The sequence below is a fragment of the Meleagris gallopavo genome, chromosome 6 (genome assembly GCF_000146605.3).
Source record: "Meleagris gallopavo isolate NT-WF06-2002-E0010 breed Aviagen turkey brand Nicholas breeding stock chromosome 6, Turkey_5.1, whole genome shotgun sequence".
In the NCBI taxonomy this organism is placed as follows: domain Eukaryota; kingdom Metazoa; phylum Chordata; class Aves; order Galliformes; family Phasianidae; genus Meleagris; species Meleagris gallopavo.
This window is the reverse complement of record NC_015016.2, coordinates 44,085,524-44,106,169: the sequence shown is the minus strand read 5'-3', so window position 1 is coordinate 44,106,169 and position 20,646 is coordinate 44,085,524. Positions and strand designations below refer to the sequence as shown.

Here is a 20,646-nt window from a genome sequence, read left to right as displayed (position 1 = left end):
AAAAAAAAGAAGCAGCTTTCACTTCAGTAGGAAATGTGCATAACAAGAGCATTTCCGATAAGTAAAGAAATTAAATCATTTCTAAACCAGTATTTTAATGAGGTGCTGATTGCAAGAAACAACTTCCCCAAACCCAGTCTGGAAAGCAAGAAGAACAGAGAATCACCTCTGCTCACCTTATCCATTTTAAGAACAGGTACAATCAGCACAAACACTGCATAGCGTTTTGTAATTTTTGCATAGAATAGAATTACAAGAAAAGACATACTTAAGTAAATGCTTCCCCTCTCCAAATGCCTCTTAAATTGTAGTCTCCCCCTTTATTTTATATTCCATTGAGCAAAATGGATTTAGACCCCCTCATTCGACAAAGTCTTCTTGTTAAATTACCTTCTTAGGCTTTGCAAAACAACTTTTTGTTGGCAGTAACACCTACAAACCAAACCACACATTAAGTAATTATTTATTAGTATTACCTGTAAATTCATGAGATCAAGGTAGTTTTCTAAATCCCCAAAGAGGGAAAACAGTCAAATATTTCACCAAGCTCTAACACAGACGTGTAGGAATTAACTTCTCAGAAAAATTAATAACATGGACAGCAGCCTAAAGAGCTTGAAAGGTATAACAGATAACAGCATTTATTTTACAGGGAGATAAAAGGATCCAAACGAAAAGAAAAACAAAAAAACAACGAAAGCCAAAAAGAGACAAGTCTCAAATTATGAGGGAATAAAATAAGGGAAGCGTAGGCAATGAAAGAGGTCATAGAAATGGAAGTGCAATAACACATCAATATTTAACGCACACATTCGCTACTCCCATCTTACCTGCAGCTCTGTCTTGCCATCGCTCAGTTTTTCCTCTTTCTCCTCTTGTTCTGAGCTTTCAGATTTATTAAGGATACAGTTGTCTGGGGTCGCTTCTGAGATGGCAGACTCCTGCTCTTTCGCAGCTTCCTCCGCTGTCTCCTGGTTCAATTTACCTTGCTCAGACATTCTTCCAGACAGAAATTAAAATAACAAGATTTGGTGACCTGAAAGGTCAAGATACCACAACACAAACACACACACAGAAACACCAGGGATGAATTTTTATTTTATTTTTTTACAGTCCCAGGCAAGTCATTTCATTCCCTTCAATAAATAAACCAAAGTGAGGAGCTCAGGAGTTGAGAGCTACGTACGCCTCAGCTGAAGTGATGTATTCAATTGACAGCATTGGCTAACAGCAGAATTGGGATAATCAAGCAGAGCTCCAAACTAAACACTGCTGCAAGGGGGAAGAAACAGCTTTAAGGCAAGGCTCTGAGACAACTGGGTGAAGGAAGGGGTGGCGAGGGGCTCTGCAAAAGAACTCAGTGGCACCAGGCAGGGAAGAACCCACCCTGCCTGACAGGCGGGCAGGCATGTGCTCCTTCCCCTCCCCTAGTATTTTTTTTTTTTTATTTTAAGAAAACTACAGCCTCAAATGAAAGAGAATGAAAAATAAAAGACAAGCACCAACAATGATATTGTGGCTTTTCAACACTCAACCGTGTTTTCTGTATATAACAGAAGCCTGTGGTGCTCAATATTGGTTAATAGTAATAATAAAAATTCAGTTGGAGAGGTAATAATTCAATATAAACACAAAATCTAAATTTGGCAATAAAACTCTCAGGTCTAGCGTTTGCAGGCATCAAACTGACAGCTCCATTATTAAAAGTCTAAACCTCTTCCTAAGCCCCATGTCACTCTCCAGCACTCTGGAAATCCTACAGGATGCCCATGACAGGTATTTCTAATAATGATACTCTAACCGAACTGCATTTACTCTTAGCTCACAATGGGTTGCTGTACAGAAGCTCTAAAAGCTTTTCAAAATTAAAGCCTATTATTATTTTTTTTCCCCCTCTAGCACCCTCTTCAAGCCTCCCCATTGATCAATTGTCAAATGAGACTCATGACTAATTTAATTATTTCTTCCTCCCCATCCCTTTGGCTTAAAATGCATCTTCAGGAGAACCAACCACAGCTGAGGAGTTATTTCCACTAGTCTTTCACAAAATCTCCCTCTTCTCTACAATACAGTGGCTATTAAGAAAAACCCCAGTTTGACATGTTTCTTTTTACAGAGTCTAATCAATACTCAGCAGATTTGTTAGCACTCAGCTTCAATTTTTGTAAAGCTATGCTTTAAGTGAAAAAATGAAGTGTACTAGTATTCTGTAGCCTTATTTGTCCCAGTTTTTGCTTTTTTTTTTGATATGATAAGCAAATAAAACAAAATCCTTCCAATGTTACATCAAAATGCTATTTCGTCAGAGAGCTGTGGATTTTGCAAGATAGGAAACTACATGGAATATTAAGCTTATAAATTTGATTGCAGAAAGCCAATTCAAGCTTTGAACTATCCTCATCCCCCTACTCTTCTACCCAGGAGGAGTAATGCTATTGGTTAACCTGCAGCTATAGCTGATGCTTCGCTAAAATTTCAAAACGTGATGACTTGAGACCAAGAATTGGTCTGTTAAAAGGTCCTTAATTTCCTATGGATTTATAACCAAGACGCGCACGTACACAAACTCTACGTGTGCATATCATCCCACAGCTCATCTACATGCTCACACGACATTTAAAAACCAGTTATAGTCATAGCTAGGCAGCTACGCTAAAGAAATCATTTACCTGAAAAACTGCTATAATTCCCACTGTCTTCCTAGCGTCTTCTGTTGCTCTTCGCTAGTTAAGTCCACACAAATGATCAACGACAACTTGAGTCCCATGTCCCCATTAGCAGTTCAGCATGCCAATCTCCATGCTGCTTCTTCAGAGAGTTTGATGGATCATCGTCAACCTGGAAAAAGACAAGAAGTAAATAACAGTAACAATCATGGTATGGGTAAGGATGCAGCAGACAAGACCAGATTTCTAACACTAATGACCGGCTTCAAGTAAATCACTTTCACAGCTTGATCCAGCTCCACCTGTCTCAAAACTGCCTGCTTCTTCTCTAATGAAGGCTGGAGCCGGCTGTTCAAGGCATAACAGCTCCTACGCAAAGAACTAAAATTAACAATTGCATTATGCATTGAAGATTACTCACTTCAATTCAACCTTTTTTAGTGAATTCCAGCACTTCTCATTAAAAAAAGCACATATACATATTTATATATAAGCTCATCTGTTTGCTTCAACAGAAATCTCTGAGGGCATGAGCAAGAAAGACTTGCTTGTTTTTAAACGACAGCTGCTGCTCCAACTAGAATTTACATCTTCAAATAGGACTGAAAATCAGCTAGATGGGGGTTTCTGGAAAGTGACCTCCTTTGCCAGGGAGGTGAACTGAGGTTTAGTAAGCCAAATGTAAGTTGAAATGTTCAAGAAGGGGAGGTGGATGGGTTTGAAACTCTACTCCCCAAACAATGCCCAAAAGAAGTTCCTGCTGTACAATAGGAGACCTCCAGGTTATCACTGGAGAAATACACCTAAAGATTTGCCTCACTGCATAGAGTTGACTGCACTGCAATCAACATATGCTGTTCATCAGGAGAGTGTTGGCCAACTGAGTAACCGGTGTGAAAGAATGTGAGCATTTTGGGCCAAGGCTGATCTGCCAGCCATGGCTGTGTGCTGAGCTGTCCACCCCCCAGTGCCTGTGCACAGAGGTTGAAGCAGTTAGTACACGTCACAAAAATGGACTACACTCTACTTGGAAGGAGAAAAAAGAAAAGCTGAAAATCATCCCAGATTCCTTGTTTCCGAGGCATACTGAAAGCCTCACCTGGCTGCAGCTGCCAGGCAGTGTTGGCAGATCACAGGAGCTTCCAGCATTCAAGTAGCTGGATGTCAAGACACCAAAATGCAACTCAGCGTTGCACAAAATCAAGCCCTGCTCCCTACAGAACCTCAGGCACAGAGGAGAAGAGCACACAGCTCTACGAATTTCTACAACACCATAAACTTACATTAATGAAAGCATTTCCACAAACCACTTAATTTGTGCAGAGTAAGACAAAGTACATGAGCCCACTCACACGTCAGTATTTCTAGCAGGGCATTTTCAGTAATTTATCTCACAAAGAAACATACTTTGACATGATGAGAGTGGCAAAGCAACAGCATGGAAAATTATGCCTAAGCACTCAGGCACGTACAAAAATATATTTAATAGAGCCAACACCCAGAGAGGTGGTGGTGGCAAACCAATCAAAAAAAAAAAAAACCCCAACACCACCACCACGAAAATTAAAAACAAAGAGAAAAACACACAGAGAAACCCAAAGTTGTACAGTGCATTGCAGTTTCACCTGGAAAGCAGCCAGGCAGGGAAGATAACACTGCAATCAAACACTTCCCAAACCAACTAACCTGTACCAAAAATCAGAACACAAACGATTATTTCATGACTCTTCAGTGTACAATGCAGTATGCATTAACTAACAGAACAAACTAAGAAACAAACCCCAAAGCAAGCAAGCAATATCACATCTTGGATGTGATCTCCTGCAACTCCAACAGAGTTCTATGCCATTGATGCTGAACACAATCTTATCATGCTCAAAGACATACCTTCACAATTCCCCCTGTTGTTGTAGTTAAGATTTCTAATGCCAACGTAATTTTTCCATGGAAAGGTATGAGAAAAACCACAGAATCTTAAGTTAAAACAACTCAAATTTTCCCTGAGAAAGCAAACAAGTAGAAAAATAAGCTTACAGTGTGCAGCTACCATCTGTCAAACCTGCAGTGACAGCATTTCTTGGGAAGATTTTTAAAAATTCATCCGATTTTATTTCTGGGGATAAAAAAAATAGCAAGACGACAGGTATGGCTGAGACATATATCACTCAGTCAAGCTCTTCGTCTTCGTTTAATATAAATTCCCTCCTCCTCCTCCTCTAGGTAATTTACAAGTGATGACTAATCACTTACATACTACAATACGTAAGATACACTTCTGGTTGTTTGGGTGGGTTTCCAAAAGGACTCAGATTTCTATAAAATACTTCAAGGGAGGATGCAAATAGCAAAATGGCATCAGGCAGAAAATAGCCATTAGAAGTGAGGCGTTTTTGATGGCACACGCATTTCTATTTTCCGCGCGTTCCCAGGATCCCCAGTCACTCGGTGATGAGCACGCTTCTCGCTACTGTCAGTCCTACGGTGACAGCTCTGCCATGGAGAAGCATACTGGATCATTCTCCTCCTTGCACATCAGAAATGTCAGCCCCGATTTGACTGCCAGACCTCAGCGCTGGCGTGACGCAGGAGGCAGAACACACGCATTTGGAGCTTTCGACCTCGGGAAGAAAGGTGTTTTTTGCCTAGCAACAGGCTTTGCTCTTCCTCATTTAAAAGCAAGTCTTATATTATACAGTGTTGGGATCTTAGATGTGGTCTGCAGGAGACTGCAGTAACATCTGAGCATCTAATTCCTTAATGCAACATGAGCATCGCACGCAGCATGGAACAGAAGATCCAGGTGCTCACCAAGCTGTTTGTAGAGCTTCTTCCAAAGAAATCGCACCAGTTAGCAAAGAATTTATAAAGGCCAGCTGATTAGCATATGCTGTAGGATGAAAATGCTGTTTTTTCTTGAATTGTTTTCTTTATCAATAGGGCTTTTGCTTCAAAAGCTGAGGGTACTGCTGTTCAGGAGCAGATGCTGCCAGAGCCCAAAGAGAAAGGGCTGCAGGAAGGCACGTGCTCACATGCTTGCATAACACGCACCACACACATCCCCAGAAAAGCTATAGGAAGATGTATACTTAGGTTAATGCACGAGTTTAGAAACTATACCAAGATGAGCTGCCAAAAAAAGAAAAAGGCAGAAGAGAACAATGAGCAAAAGCATTAGAAAAACCACCTCACTGAACATCTGATAGATGATCACCAACTGAAATTAAATAGCAAAGCTTTTAACAAAACCCATGACAGGAGAGTAAGCGTTCCTGTTATTAGGTATCAGCAAGTGCCTCCATGGTCACAAAGGTATTGCCCACGTGTGTTATCTGAAGAGGAATTTTGAGATCCTTATGCTTAGGCACAGCTGCCCAGAAAAGTTGTGATGCCCCTGTGATCCCTGGAGGTGCTCAAAGCCAGGTTGGATGGGGCCATGGGCAGTCTGGTCTGGTGGGTGGCAGCCCTGCCCACGGCACAGGAGTTGGAACTAGATCATTTTTGAAGTCCCTTCCAACTCCAGCCATTCTATGATTCATTTAATTTTGTTAAATGATTAAATTTCATTTAGTCGTTATTGTCACGTGCTCTCTCAGAGAAGATGAGCAGTTTTTAGCCCAACCACTTTAACCAGGAGCAGGCAGCACAGCACACTCTGCCCAAGTGACACCCAAATGTATTTTCCAAATAAAGCCCTGAAGTATAGAGGTAAAAATCACTCTCCCACTGTAGGAGGTCAGGCACTACTTCCACTATGCAACGCATACCACATTCATACTGATTCAAAGACAGCTTTAATTCGTTACTGCTAGCACCTGGAAACCACAGGAAATGGATTATAGCATTACCTCCAAATCATCAGTACACTCAGCCCTCAACAGTGTCAAACTCCCCATTATTTGACCCTCATTTAAAAGTTTCAGCATCAAGTAATTCTGTGGCTATCTCAGGGTTCATACTGAAAACGAAGCTCCAAGTCTGTCAGCACTTTGAAGCAAAGTGTTAGAATACAAAACTTATTAAAAAGAAAAATTAAAAAAAAAGGGCAAATAAAGTAAATCCCAGAGCTTTCGTTTTGAATACTCTACTACTCAGCTGTCTTCTGGATTTGCATCACTAAACTGGCCATACAGAGTGCTCCCTTTCTGTTTTCCCACTGAAATTCTTGTACGCACATGAAAGCTGCCTGCTTTACCTTAAAACATAAATATTTCTTAAAAAGTGTTTGAGGCCTCATTTCCCATCTCCTCTTGGTCTTCACTTTGTCTCCTCTCCATCATCATCACAAAACAGATGTCGCAATTGCCTACATCTTTTGCTCCTACATGCCGTAGACCTTTGCAGATAGAAGGCTATTTAGATTTATTCACAGTTGGCATTTTAACACCAACTGTCAGATAGCAGAGACCAGTTTTTTTTATTTTTTTTTTCAGGGCTGGCAGAAACATGAGCATCTTGCAACAGCAAGCTACTGATACACCTTAAGCAATCCAGCAAATCATCTTCAGCAGCAACAGCATGCAAATGCAACAGAAACAGATGAATTAAACTACTCTGGATAAGACTTCAGATTGAGACATCCAGTTGTCTTCTAAAAAGAAAAGAGGAGAGAGCAGAAGATAAGAGGAACAGCATCCCAGCTGAACTCTGTATTCAAAGGCATAAAGACTAGCATTGGCTTTCCTCTCAACCTGCACATAAAATCCAATTTTTATGAATTACAACAGGGATGAGACAATTGTAACATCCAAAAGTTATAAAGCACAAAACTTTGCTTTATAACTGATTTCATTATTTCAAAGGGATCTTCTTGCTCCTGTGGATTGCCACCAAGATTTTTCGCTTTAATCCCCTGTCAGAAGACCTCACATCAATGTCATCATCTTCAGCCAAGCAGCAGCAATGATGTTCCCTTTAGCTTGTTTTATTTCTGCAAAGCTAGAAGCTTTGCCCAGGAAAATAAATAGTGATGGCCTACAGGGAAAGCCTGTTTACGTACTTAAGAAAAGGCTCAAAAAGTTGCTCTTTTATCTGTCATAATAGCCATCTGAAGTCTTCCAGGATCAGCATGAAAGATACAAGATATTGGTTGGACTGGCTAATAAATGTCAATCACAGTAGTTTATCAGGAGCCAAGCAATTCCCAAACTTTTAACAAGCTAATCCAACATATAAATCAGCATCCTCACAATGAGCTGTTTGCTTTAGCCCAGACTTCAGAGCACGCATACCAATTTGTGTCTCATTCCCAGACCTAATTTTGACAAATTTCCCTAGAATTGAAGTCATTAAACTACCTGGTCAGATGCTCCTTGGTGGAAAACAGCTCCCATGACTCCTAACACAGAGACACAGTGGTTCCCAGTCACGCTTTCAATTCACACAACTCTTCAGTCAGCACACACAAGTCATGTTAAGTTTTATAATGACATCAATAACCAATATAGGCAAATAAATAATTGAAAAGGGACCAGAACTCCCTTGGCTCTATTGCTCGGCTATCAAAGGCAATCATATCCCAAAGCCCTCTTGAAAGGCTGATCAGCTTTACTTAAGGATTAGAGGGGCTCCAAAGAGCACACCAGCAACATGTCAGGATGTCCAAGAGCCTAGACAGGACACACTCCCCCACTATCCCGTTGCACACAAGCCTTTCCTACATTCTACTTCTTGTGCCAACAAATGTTTATTTTCACTGCTTTTCTGACTTCTTGACAGTCTTCCTGTGGGGAATAAGTGCACATCACCTCGTGCTCTGCTGCAAGTTTAAGAAACACAACTCCCTTTAATTGTCACTTACACAGGAATATGCTGTTTCCATTGTTTACTTTCAGTCTCACTTTTTATCCATATCTTCCAGTCATCACACATTCAGTCCACTTGTTTTCATACATAGCAGCTAAAAGATCAACTTCATCTCCTTACTCAATTTTTCCTAAAGACATCTGCATTGAAAGCAAATACATTATAAAGAATTCTGTCTGAACAGACTGCAGGTAACAAACAAGTGCCCAGAGAAGTCATTATGCCCTATTCTGTAGGCCTCAATTACAGCAAACAAAGCAGTTAAGTCCAAAAAGAAAAAACAAAAAACTACACTCTAAGTACTTCTAGCATATTCTTTCAATAAAGCTTTCTGAATAGGCTCATTCAAAACAAAAATGTATCTTACATATTTTAAAACATAACATGGGACATGGATGGCAATGACTCATAGGCAATTGCTTTACACTTCTCCCCAGCATTACCAGTGGACGAAGGCAGAACGAGAAGGAAAATGCTGCAGGAACTGACCAAGTATCACTGATCCTCTCACACACTCTTGATTATTTTTTTCCCCTCTCCCAATTTATATAATGGTGCCTATATTTCATCCTGCCATCTCTTGACAAATTAGGTGCATTTTCACCAGCGCTAGCTTAATTGGCAAATCCTGAAAGAAAATAATTGCTAACAGCAAAGCAGCATTATGCTGATGAACCAGACCCATACAACAATTGCCAGAGCAGACAAACACTGACTGCTGAACAGCAAAAAGCTTTCACACGAGAAAGAAAAAAATATTATATTTCCCCCCAAAAGTCTCTTTTGGTTACGGGAATTAATACAGTAGCTGCTCTTTTTTTTAATCGTAATACAATTTTCATAAACAAAACTGGCCTGCAGCTAAAGAAAAATTCTTCTTTTTAGACAAAAGAATTTTAAAAAGCTATAAATCTCCAAGAATTAAAACAACAACACTACGAGGTATTTCCCTTTCACTCTGCTGCTCAGATATGGCACAAATAGACTCTCCATATTAAGAGACAACTGGTATCAAGCTTGTATTAATGCACGACAAGTTTACCAAACTCATATTCCAAACAATTTATGTAGCTACAGCTCGAGCCTCTTCTACTACTGGCAATGATCACTGGACCTTTAGGGAGTTGCCAGGGTAAGATTGTTTTATAATTTTTATTATTACATTATTATTTTATACTTACCAATGCAGACACACTCCCAAAATTTCTTTTTGATCATGTTTTTGACAGTATATTGGAATATATATTCTTAGCTCTTGGCTTCTTATGGACATGACTAAACCTGGCAGAGCAAAGTCCAGGGCAAACAATTTGTGTAGAAACAATTCCCTCGTCAATAAAGCTTATCTTAGTAGGTATCAGTATCCTGCCTAAAATCTTGCATGGAGCAGAAACAGTATCTTAACAACGTTCAATCTAATGGGGACCTGCACCTCATTTTGAGCTTTCAATTTCCTGATCACGCTCACTTTTCCTTGTCACATTTTTCTCTTTGTTTGAAATGCTTCTGAAGGAAAATTAAACCACAGCAGAAACAACATTAGTTATCTTACCGTTTCAACACTACACGAAGATTATAAACATATGTATTATATATAAATACATATTTATACAATGTATCTGTACATTTTACATATTTGCATTTTATATTTTACTTTATCTATATTTATATAAATATCAATCTTATTTTGTCCGTCCCATTTTGGCTGGTTTTAGGCAATGCAGTTAAATAAAAACCCCATTCTTAACAAAAGAATGCCAAAACACGCCGTGGCTTGAAATCAATGCTGTATACTGCCATAGTATGAAAAGAAAAAGAAGGAAAAAGAAAACTAAGACTGTGACTTAGAAGCTAAGATGGCAACTGATTAAAGGTATGTTATAAAAGCCAATGACACCATTCCACATATCTGCACAGCACTCCAAGCACTTACACACCAAGTATTCTCAGCTTACACTCAGTTGTAGAAATAAAGGAAATCAACATCCTCTCAGTTCCCCTGCCATCTCCAAAAATGTTGTTGGAGATTCCCAGCCTATGTAACCGCTCATCTTCAGAAAAGTATGGATATAGATCACATTTCCTTCTTAGCAGCCCCAGCCCAATTTGGTAGATATTGCAGTCAATGCCTTAAGAAAAGCAAAGTGTCCAACCCAAGCAGCAAAAAACTGAGCAGAGGTAAGTTTGGGTATTTTACACTGGCATTCTAAGGGTTAGGGAGAGAAAGAAATCTTCAAAAGCAGTTACAACTGGAACTTGACAAACAGCAGAAACCCTGGTTTACATAAGTAGGAGGGCCAGTTCCTAGAGTGGATTTAAATCTTGAAGATATCCTGCCAGAAATCCTGTGGTTTCTGCATTATGTTTGCCTTTTTCCAGGGGGTAATTCCAGCCTCTGTGTGATATTGTGAAGAAAAGAAAAGATAAAAAAAATCTGGATCTCTATTTGTGCTTTTCAGGGAAGGAATTATGATATGCATGAGAAAGAAAGCTAAGGAGTTTTGTTAAAAAATGTAATTGCCCACTCCACTCGTGCCTAGCCAGAAGTTTCATGACACATGAACTCATAAAAGAGCAATGAACACACAGCAGAAATGAAATATTCAAGCCAATGTCTCCAAGGAATATGTCCTGAAAAATTTAAAGTAGAAAACATATTTTATCCAAAAGTACACTCAAAATCCACTCAGAAAAACAGTGAGGGTTTTTCTGAGTACTTTAAACCTTGTTATATAGATTGAAGTCTCCTCAAGTTCAAATATCATTTAAAAAAAATCTATAATATCCAAAATTGTGTTTACCTGCTGTGAAACAATCTGTCTTACTTGGCACAAGAAACCACTAACTACATCAATGGTCCAAAAATACCAAGATTTAAATTACAGAATAAAAGCGCAGGACAGAAGTTCTATACGCCATAATATGTCCCACTGCCACTGCACAATGGTTGCACCATCATTCTTTTCTCATTGCTGTGCTGCGAATCAAAGAGTGAAAAACAATCTGATTATAGAAAGTAGAATGCTGAAATGGGAGAATGGGGTATAGTTTAGTGAACGTTGAAGGAAAAACAGGTGCTGGCTCTGCACTGACTGTAACAAAGACAGACCTCCGTGCTCCAGGTTCTTTAAAGTAAAGTTGTATTTTCAGGTTTCGGTGCCAGCTAAATGGGACTTTTGTTTAATACTTTTTGGAAAAATAAAATGCAATCACAAGAATTCAGGCAGCTGCCTATAAACGTTGTGAATGTTTCAAGTACTTCATAGCTTCAAATGCATCGAGTTCTCCATCTACAATTTCACGTTGGCTGGATATGAATGTTTCAGTGCCCTACTCTAAATTGTTTTCTGGAGGCATCTAACTGTCTTTCATTGATTAAGCCCAAAGATTTTAGTGACATTTAAGCAACCTGAGCATGATTCTAAGTGCCTCTCACACAGACCACTGTCACTGGTACAGTTCTGCTGCCAATTTAAGAATGAAACATCATTGGATTAAGACTCCAAGTACACATTTTATTCCTCATTTGCAAATAGTCCTCTTAATGAACAAAATACAGTTCTCTAAATATCCAATCACATCAGTACTTGGAAGATACGTCACATAGCTAAAAATTTGGTCCAATACTCCTGGGTTTCTAATAAGGGAAGGAAAAATGAACTTTTCCCCTCACTGAGAGCCTGAAATTGCTCTTAAAATCAGCTAGTTTCCAGCATCTCACAAACAGGCGATAGTTCAGAAACTGGGAGCAATTAGCAGGGTTTGCGTTTTCTCCTTTGAAAAAGAGAAACCAAACAGAATATTCCACAAACTAAACGGATTTGCTGTGTAAGGGGAGGAACAACACATTTTCTGAAGCACCCAATGACATAGTTCAGTAGTTTGTTTTTTTTTTTCCACCCCACATCACAACAAAGTTCCACCTTGAATGCAGTTCACCAATTTAATCACATTCTGAGTCCAGGCTGACCTTCTCCTTGCAAGAACTAGAACCATAACTTTACGCAAGGCAGAATCTGCTTGGCCAATATTTCTTAATACATAATGCTATGCTTTTGAGCCTCAGGATTTATTTTGATATCTTCAAGATTTTCAATGGCTGATGAAACATGACAACTATGAGAAAGGGCAAGTCAATAACCACTCTGTCATCGTAAGCTTCTGAAGGACCGTGATCTTTCCTGCAAATCAGGCTTCCTCCTAAAAAAGAACTTACCCTAAGCATCGTCTAACTGCAACGTTACAAATTTGTGACCGTCATTTCATCTAGCATTAGAAATTATCTGCCTCACAACTTCCTTCAAAAGGCAATGAAAGAAGTAAAACTAGGATCCTGTATGTTTCGCTTTATTTAGAGCACAGTCCGTTAGCAAAGCCAATCTTCTAGTTTAATATTGCTTAAAAACATCGACCTACTGCACAGCCTGAAACACTGAAGTGGAAAAAAAAAAAATCACACTTTCATATAAAAGAATAAAGCACAGAAATTGCTTAAAGTCTGGTATTTTACATGCCACAGCATAAAAAAAAATATCACAGAAAGTACTTATGAAATTTGGTTTATAACCATTAAACAAAAATAAATAAATAAATAAGTTAAATTTCAGCACACGTTTAAAACACCCCCAAACTTGTTAAGTATAAGTGCTGACTATAAGCACCAGTTTTAGCAGATATCAGCAAGAACAAGTGAAAATAACCACACACCAACATCTCTGATGGAGATTCACTGAACTTGCAGTAATGCATGACTTTCAAGTACATACGACTGAATGAAATCTTCCAACCTGATGGAAAAAAAAATATATAGTCCGAAATACCAAGTATTTTCTCATTGTAAGACATATCAATAAAACTAGTAATTATTTGACAATGTTAAAGTTATAGTAATATCTGAAAACAAATCTAGAAAAAAAAATAATTTCCTAACAAAAACATATTTGAAATTAGCTTCAGTTGACTTTAAAACTTATTTTTAAAAATACTTCTAATATTTACAGTATGAAGTTCTATTTCTGAACAACGTTCTCTACATTCTCCTTAAAATACCAAATATCAAGTTGACTTTCCGGGAAATCTTCACTGAAAAGGATTGAAAGAGCTACATTTTTTTTTTTCTACTTAGTGTACCTGATAGTTCTCAAGTTTTACAAATCAGCACTGACTTCTATACACAAGTACATACAGAACAGCCAGACAAGTGGCTCATTTAATTCTCCTAAAAGTGCAACAGGAGAAAGTTATTTCTTAAAACCACTGGATAAGTCAAGAAATAAAATACCTAGCAGCAAATTCAGTGCTGTAATTTACTTTGTAGTAGTTCCATGGCTACCCTGAGTCAGAAAAATTGTGGGCGCTGAGTTGTTCTCTGAATATTTAAGTAACACGTTCAGGAAATTTGTATAATGTAGGAAGGACAGTGAACAAACGCAGCAGCATCTCGTGCAAACGCATCACACAGACAAATGTACTGAAAGCTCAGTTTAAAAACCATCAGCTAATTTTGTTTCAAGTCAATAGCCATGCCAGAAAAACCCCAATCCTGTCTTCCATGAACAGAGCACTGAAACCACCTTACACCCGGGAGCTCAGCAAGCTTTATGCCTAAGGGCTATTGCTCTGTGCATCAGAGAACAGCTAAGCAGACAAAAATGTCAAAGAACAGCAATTTCTCTCTCTGCCTCTTCAGAATCCTCATTCTCGTGAAGAATTACACAAACAGTTCACAGAAGAAAAACCATGCAAGACCTCTCTTCCAGTATATGACCATAAAAATATTTGCTTTTATTAAATCTTCACCTTGATCTATCAGAAGGGAGTCTTGAAGCTGTGATTTTAATAGCCGCTATCTCACGGCGCATTCTTCCAGCATCAATCCAAGATGATCAGCAGTTGCCAAGATAGAACTATGAAATGAAAAGCTGGAGCTCCTTTCAAATATTTCAGAAAATTCTTTAAAGTATGATTTCAAAATCTAATTTGTAACTTCAGCTAGAAGATTAAACGGATTACAGCCACTTTAATGAAGAAAATAATTTTTCATCTATTTTATCCAGCATCCTTAACAGCAAGCTTTCACAGCAGCTGCTGCTAACCCTTAAATGAGGGCCGGGAAGAGCTGGATCCTGGCTCCACCCCCTTCCAATCATTCAGGTACATTGCTTGCACCTGAGCTCCCCTGGATTGGCCCTGTCTTGCCACCAGGTGTTCCATCACTGGTCCAGGCTGTGACTCAGGATTTTTGCTACAGTAGGATAATAAAGACCCTTAATCATTCATTTATCTCCGAGGAAAGTTGGACACCTAAGCAGCTTGTATCCTGGGACAGTCTCAGCTTCTGGCCAATGATCTAACTAAAGGTTTCCGCATCACAAATGAAATTACAGCAAACTGAACAAAATCATTTCAAATGCAAAACCCTGCTGCTGTTTACAAGCAATCACAGAATTGCAGGGACTGGAAGGGACCTCAAGGGACTGCTGAGTCCAACTCCCTATCTTGCTGCTCCACATAAACTTTCAATTTCAACAGGACTCTTTCAAAGAGGATGACAGGAGAAAATTTGAAGGATAGCAATAATTCTGACCAGTAGCCATCTTCTTGAGCTGAGCAGAAATTATCATACCCTTGCAGGACCTGCTTCAAGACAGCCTTCAAGACTATCAAAGTTACTACATAAGGTATGCAGTATAGCCTTACATACTAAGGCTAACAGCTAAAACATTCAAATGTTAGAGGGTCTAAGTGAATAGGATTAAGGAAGGATGAGATTGGAAGCGAACTAGAAGATGATGCTGACAGCCCAGGAATCCCACCACAGGATGAGACAACAGATGAAGGCTTGCTGAGTGATCAGGGTAACTCGCTGATGGGAGCTTCAGCACACACAAGGGGTTTGTTGCCTCACAGCTAAAGGTTTTAGTAACCCCTGATATCTAGAAACGTAGCCTTGGCATGGGAACTGTTAATTGTATTGCAGAACAAGAACCAAAGGCTTTCTACTACATTGCAGAATGGTCCCACACCTGCCGGTCGGCAATATAAACATGTAGTACTTTTATCTGCAAGCTAAGAAAGTAACATTTCAATCCGTTTTTCTAAAGCCATTTATCAGAGATCATTTGGAACTCACTGGGATGGAACATGGTCATAATGGAAGCTTACTGTTTTAGAGTTTTCAATTCACTGCACACGCTCAAATAACTATTTCTTCGTCTATCCGTTTTTGCTGCAAAAACATTAAAAGAGGGAGGAGAACTGGTTGCTATGCAGAGTTCACAGGGATACCGAGCTGGTACTCGTGACCTGATTTTTATCACCAGCGGGCACGAAGAAATTTACATGCAAAAGAAAAAATACATTAATGTTACATTTCAAGAGAGATTTTAAACACACAGAAGTAGAGATTTTCAAAGTGATGATTCCCATAGCATGCATAATGTGTTATAAGGAATATTATCCATTGGTATATTCTACGTTTTATGCCTTAATACGTATGTGCAATTTAGCATGGTTCTGATTGTTGGTGGAACCATCAGCAGCCATCCGAACAATTTCACAGCCAGAACTACAGCATTGTACTAATGGAGTTTTGGTACATAATTTCCTTGTTTGTATCAAAAATAAGAGAAGAGAAGAAAGGAAAAGTTACAGGAGTTAGGGGAAGAAAAGAGAGGAGGAGAGCTATCACTTCTCCTGCTGTAATTTCCAAGTGTATGTTACACTTGGTTTTAAAAAAACAATGAAGAGAACCAAGTTTTAGGAATACCAGCATTTATACTAACAGACTTTTAAAACACCTTGCAAGTAAACCCACTATCCTTTTAGACACTACTTGCTACTGAAAGTTCAATGTGCAGTACCACCTACAGAGCTGGATCCCCTCTGGGCTCTCAGTAAGGATGCAGCCAGCCAAGGAAAGACTTTTGTCTCCCAGTCAACTCAAAGACCTTTCGTTTTCCACTAGCAAGTCATTAGAAGGTCTTCTGCAGGATAAATGGCTATCTCTCACTTAAAGTGATTTGCCTTAATATTTAATTTAAGTTTTGCACATTTTTTCCCCCAGTTCCTAGCACATTTTACGTACAGAGATTATTAAAGAGGAAAATTTTAACCTTCCTTTGATTGTTTTCTCCTCTGAAAAATCCAAACATGCTACTGCTTTCTGAAAACTTCACATTTCAAACTGCTGGAAACACCTGGTTATTTCTAAGAAGTGTCTTTGAAGAAAAGGAATACATAGGGAGTTCACAGCACTTTCTCAATTCTTTTCTTCATCTGACTTCTTCTAATCTATACCCACTTCAATTATATCTTAAATCCATGCAAGTTTTATAGAATCAAGCTTCCTTCACCGAAAATAGCATGACACCAATTTAGGAAAAAAACAGAAATGATAACCATGGCAGAAACCAGACACCTGGTTCCTTTTAATGATCGTACTGGAAGCAACAGTGAAGGAGAACTCGACACTTATAAGGGTGTTGTCTCCCATCTATGATACTTGGACTGCACTATTTGAAGCTGGTGACACGAGGGTGCCACGATTAAAAGTTTTCAAACTTATCAGAAGTAGAAAAGCTGAAAATTTCCTGCCTACACAACTGCCCTGATTCAGACTGTTATACTTATGTTCTTCTCATCAGTGACTGCCTGGTTCTTGGCTACCTCATCTCCTAGCAAAATATCGCATCTCTCATGTGCTGGTCAGGATCCGAGTGTGATGTGAACACAACTGTTCTGAAGGCTGTTCTGTTGTGTAGTCATTTTTCATATTTGGACATCCTAAGAAATAAAGTAACTGACATTTCAGTACACTGTAAATACTTAAACAGGACCTGCTTGCTTGCAGGATAAACAGAGCTGAGATTAACACCAATACTGGGCAGCAAGTAGGCTATACAAAACTTAAATCATTATTTCAGACTGACAACATCTGAAGCCAGAAAAGCAATTGAAAGAAAACACAAAACAAAACAAGTTACAGAGGTGTCCTTATTCCTGTAACTGTCAAAAAAAATCACTTGACTACATTGTTTAGGTCCATCAGTATTGTAGTAAAGGTACTGATTTGAACATATAAAGTCATTGGTAATGAATGTGGTTTACCTTCAGAAAAAACAAAAGCTACAAATGTGCCTGCCTCCCATGCTGTTCTGCTGCATCAATCCCTGCTGCTCTTTCCCTATCTGTCTCCCACTTATGGTTGTTCAGTGCAAAGGATCCTTTTCCTCAACGCATGGGACTGAAAAAGGAAGAGTTTAATAAACTTCTGATGCTGTCTGCAAACTCTAGGCAGAACTGCAAAATACAACTCTTACAGATACTCAATTAGGGAGGCCAGAACCAGCCTTCTAAAACAATTTAGAAGACTTCCCTCCTCCTCAGAGGACTTCTCTGCAAAAACTACTGAAGGGTAAAGTCTCAGGCTGAGCAGAGATAATTAAGGAGGCAGTTTTCATATTTTTGGTGGAAATCACTGCAGGTATTACAACAACTGACTGGCTACTGGAGGACCAAGAACTTGGCTGTCCAAATCTCACTCATGTGGGCTGCAAACCACTGGTAATCTAGCATGTATAACTGTCCTAAAAGTCCTCCTCAAGAAGCTATTCCTTCCTCCCCCTCATTACCAAATGCCTTACTATTATCCTCTGTACTGTAAGGTCTCTCAAACCTTTAACTTTTGGATATTCATTTTACTTGGGTTGCCAAGAGTTTAAATGCAATAAAAGAAAATTTCTTCAATGTCAGTGGAATTTTCTCAGTATGTGAACATTTAATACCTTGTAACAATTGATTCAAATATCAGACTGCACCAACTCCTGACCACAGCAGAATCAGCAGCACCGCAATTGAACTACGTTGTGATTGGCAATGCTTCTGCTCTAGCTTACACACCATAATCACGTACAGCTTCTGGCTGCAGTCCTACCCATGTACCAGGGGCCTCCAGATCAGCTTACCTCTTTCTGTACTGAAAATACTCTGCTTTCTTCTACAGAACTCAAAGCTCTTCTCATTTATGCCCAAATGTCCAGCGGCTTGCATGAGCAACCTGACAAAACTGTGGATACAACCTAACTAAAAACACAGCAAAGCATTTAAATGAATTTTTCGAATTCTCTAGAAGTTAACCGCATAATTTTCCTTGACAATCACTTCTTCACTTTTAAAATCTCTCATGAAGGAGGCTCGTTGACTTAATGTGTAAAGTATTTTTATCAATTCAGGTATGTGAACCCATATTTCACAACAACTTCACACACCTAGCTGGAATCTCTGGCAACTCATACAAGGGTGGGGGGTGGGGAGAACAAAGGGTAAAAAAGAACGGAATTACATTCTGATATATGTTCTGAGGTCTGAAGGGGTAATTTAAGTACGTTAAATTAATTTCTGTTTCAGGAGACACAACATAAAACTTATTTCAACAGCCTTTAATTCCTCTGCCAAACATTTCTTTGAGAATGTTCCAAACTCACAGTAACCTCCCAGGAGAATATGTCAGGTTGGAGCTTTCTTGCATTGTTTCTGGGTTTGCTCCTATACTATGGATTATTGGTTCCAGATGTGAGTCAGGGATAGTAAAAAGCTTTACAACTACTACATTTGTTTTCTTGGTACTTTCAGCTCCTACAGAACCCCCTGAAGGAATCAACTTGCTTATCACCAATGGACCTGCTCTTGGGAAACTTCTGTTCTTGAAGAAGACTGATCCCAAAGATGTACCATCCCAAAGATGTACCGTAAGACTTACAGATCTTACTGCCCCAAAATGCTTCCTTGGAAGACTTCATTCACTTTTGTAGCGCCTGAGTTTGGTGAACGTTTCTGTGATTCTCTGTGAGTCTTTGGCAGACTGTCTTTAGGAGACATAGGAAAGAACCCAAACGGGATCTTTTTTGATACTAGAAAGACGAAACTTTTTTTTCCAATCATCATATTGTACACGTATATCATTGGCTTGTACATGTAATTTGTAAGAACCAAAGAGACCATTAGTTCACTAGGTTAAATTTAACCTAACCATTTTTATTGCTACCTGGGTTTCACTTTACTGCTCATGTGTCCACAGTGAAGGCAAAAATTTAATTGCAGTCTATGGCATGTGTGTTGGAAAAAAAAAAACACTGGGCATGAGTAAAAGTAGACAGTGCTATCACTGACAATGACAGCAGAGGTATCTGTATTTATAGGGTTCCAGGGAAGCCAGTGTCAGTTGAGTGTCATGCTGCTGGGGACAAATGGGTAGTGACACCCTGTAACCACTGACACACTCCCAGAATTAACACCACAACATTTGCCACTGCTTTAGCATACCATACCCAAGTTTTCTGCAATATTAAGTCCTAAAGCAACACTGCATGAAGACTAAGAAGTGACATACACGAAAAATATTTTGAGTTTCTGACTCACTCTCCAAAGTTATTGAGTTCAATGTCCTGCTTGCTCCTGCAGTGGGTAAACGTTCTCACTGAACAATTGGACAACCAACAGTCCGTACCTCAATCTATGCTACACCATAATAAGAAAGCACTACCTTCTGGCTCATCCAGCTGATATAAAAGGTTTTCATCTGACCTTCCAAAGGACTGCCTAATGCTAAATATATTAATGTTTTACTACTGCCCCAGGCTTGTTTTACTACCAAATCAGGACTTGGTGCCACTAGCCATCTGTTTGATGCAAGATTTACAATGCGTTACACATTTTCAACCATATAGGAACTGTTACAAAACCGAACAAAGGGCTTTGCACCTAGGAAAAGGAGGCAGCAGGGCGCTGGCTGACCGACAGGTCATCTCGGGATATCAGAAAAATCATCAAATTTAAAGGAATTCAGAAAACCTGGATGCTACTAAAAAGAAAGGAAGGACTGGCTGAAGCAGGTGGGACACTGTACAATTTCCAGTCGTAAGAGAAAATGTGGAGAACAGGAAAGGCTGCAGAGCAGCTGGAAAAGAGACGACTCCTGTTTCAAATTAAATTCTTCTTCCATGTAAGAAGGAGATGGGAAAAGCAATTAGAACACTTGTACATGGTTGGTACTGGTCTCTGGATAAGCAGGAAAAAAGAGGGGATACAAACAAGCATCAAGAGGGGATGGTGGGAACAAATAACCAAAATGAACCAACAGCACTACTTAAAATCTTTTAAAAAAACAACACACAAATGA

At 39.2% G+C, this 20,646-nt stretch overlaps 1 protein-coding gene across 24 annotated transcripts in view; it reads right to left on the bottom strand.

The window, feature by feature from the left end:
- Window positions 1–20,646, bottom strand: part of ARPP21 (cAMP regulated phosphoprotein 21) — a 185,815-nt gene that overhangs the window by 96,997 nt on the left and 68,172 nt on the right. For 16 of the 24 annotated variants that reach the window (XM_010712996.3, XM_010712998.3, XM_019616627.2 and 13 more), the window contains exons 2-4: window positions 2,670–2,838; window positions 831–1,036; window positions 391–432 (exon numbers count right to left, since the gene is read on the bottom strand). In XM_010712996.3, the coding sequence (XP_010711298.1) occupies window positions 391–432; window positions 831–998 (210 nt within the window). In that variant the 5' untranslated portion in view covers window positions 999–1,036; window positions 2,670–2,838. Of the gene's footprint in view, window positions 1–390; window positions 433–830; window positions 1,037–2,669; window positions 2,839–2,917; window positions 3,015–14,267; window positions 14,289–20,646 lie in introns of those variants that run through there. The other 8 variants (XM_010713012.3, XM_010713005.3, XM_010713010.3 and 5 more) reach the window with 5 other exon arrangements.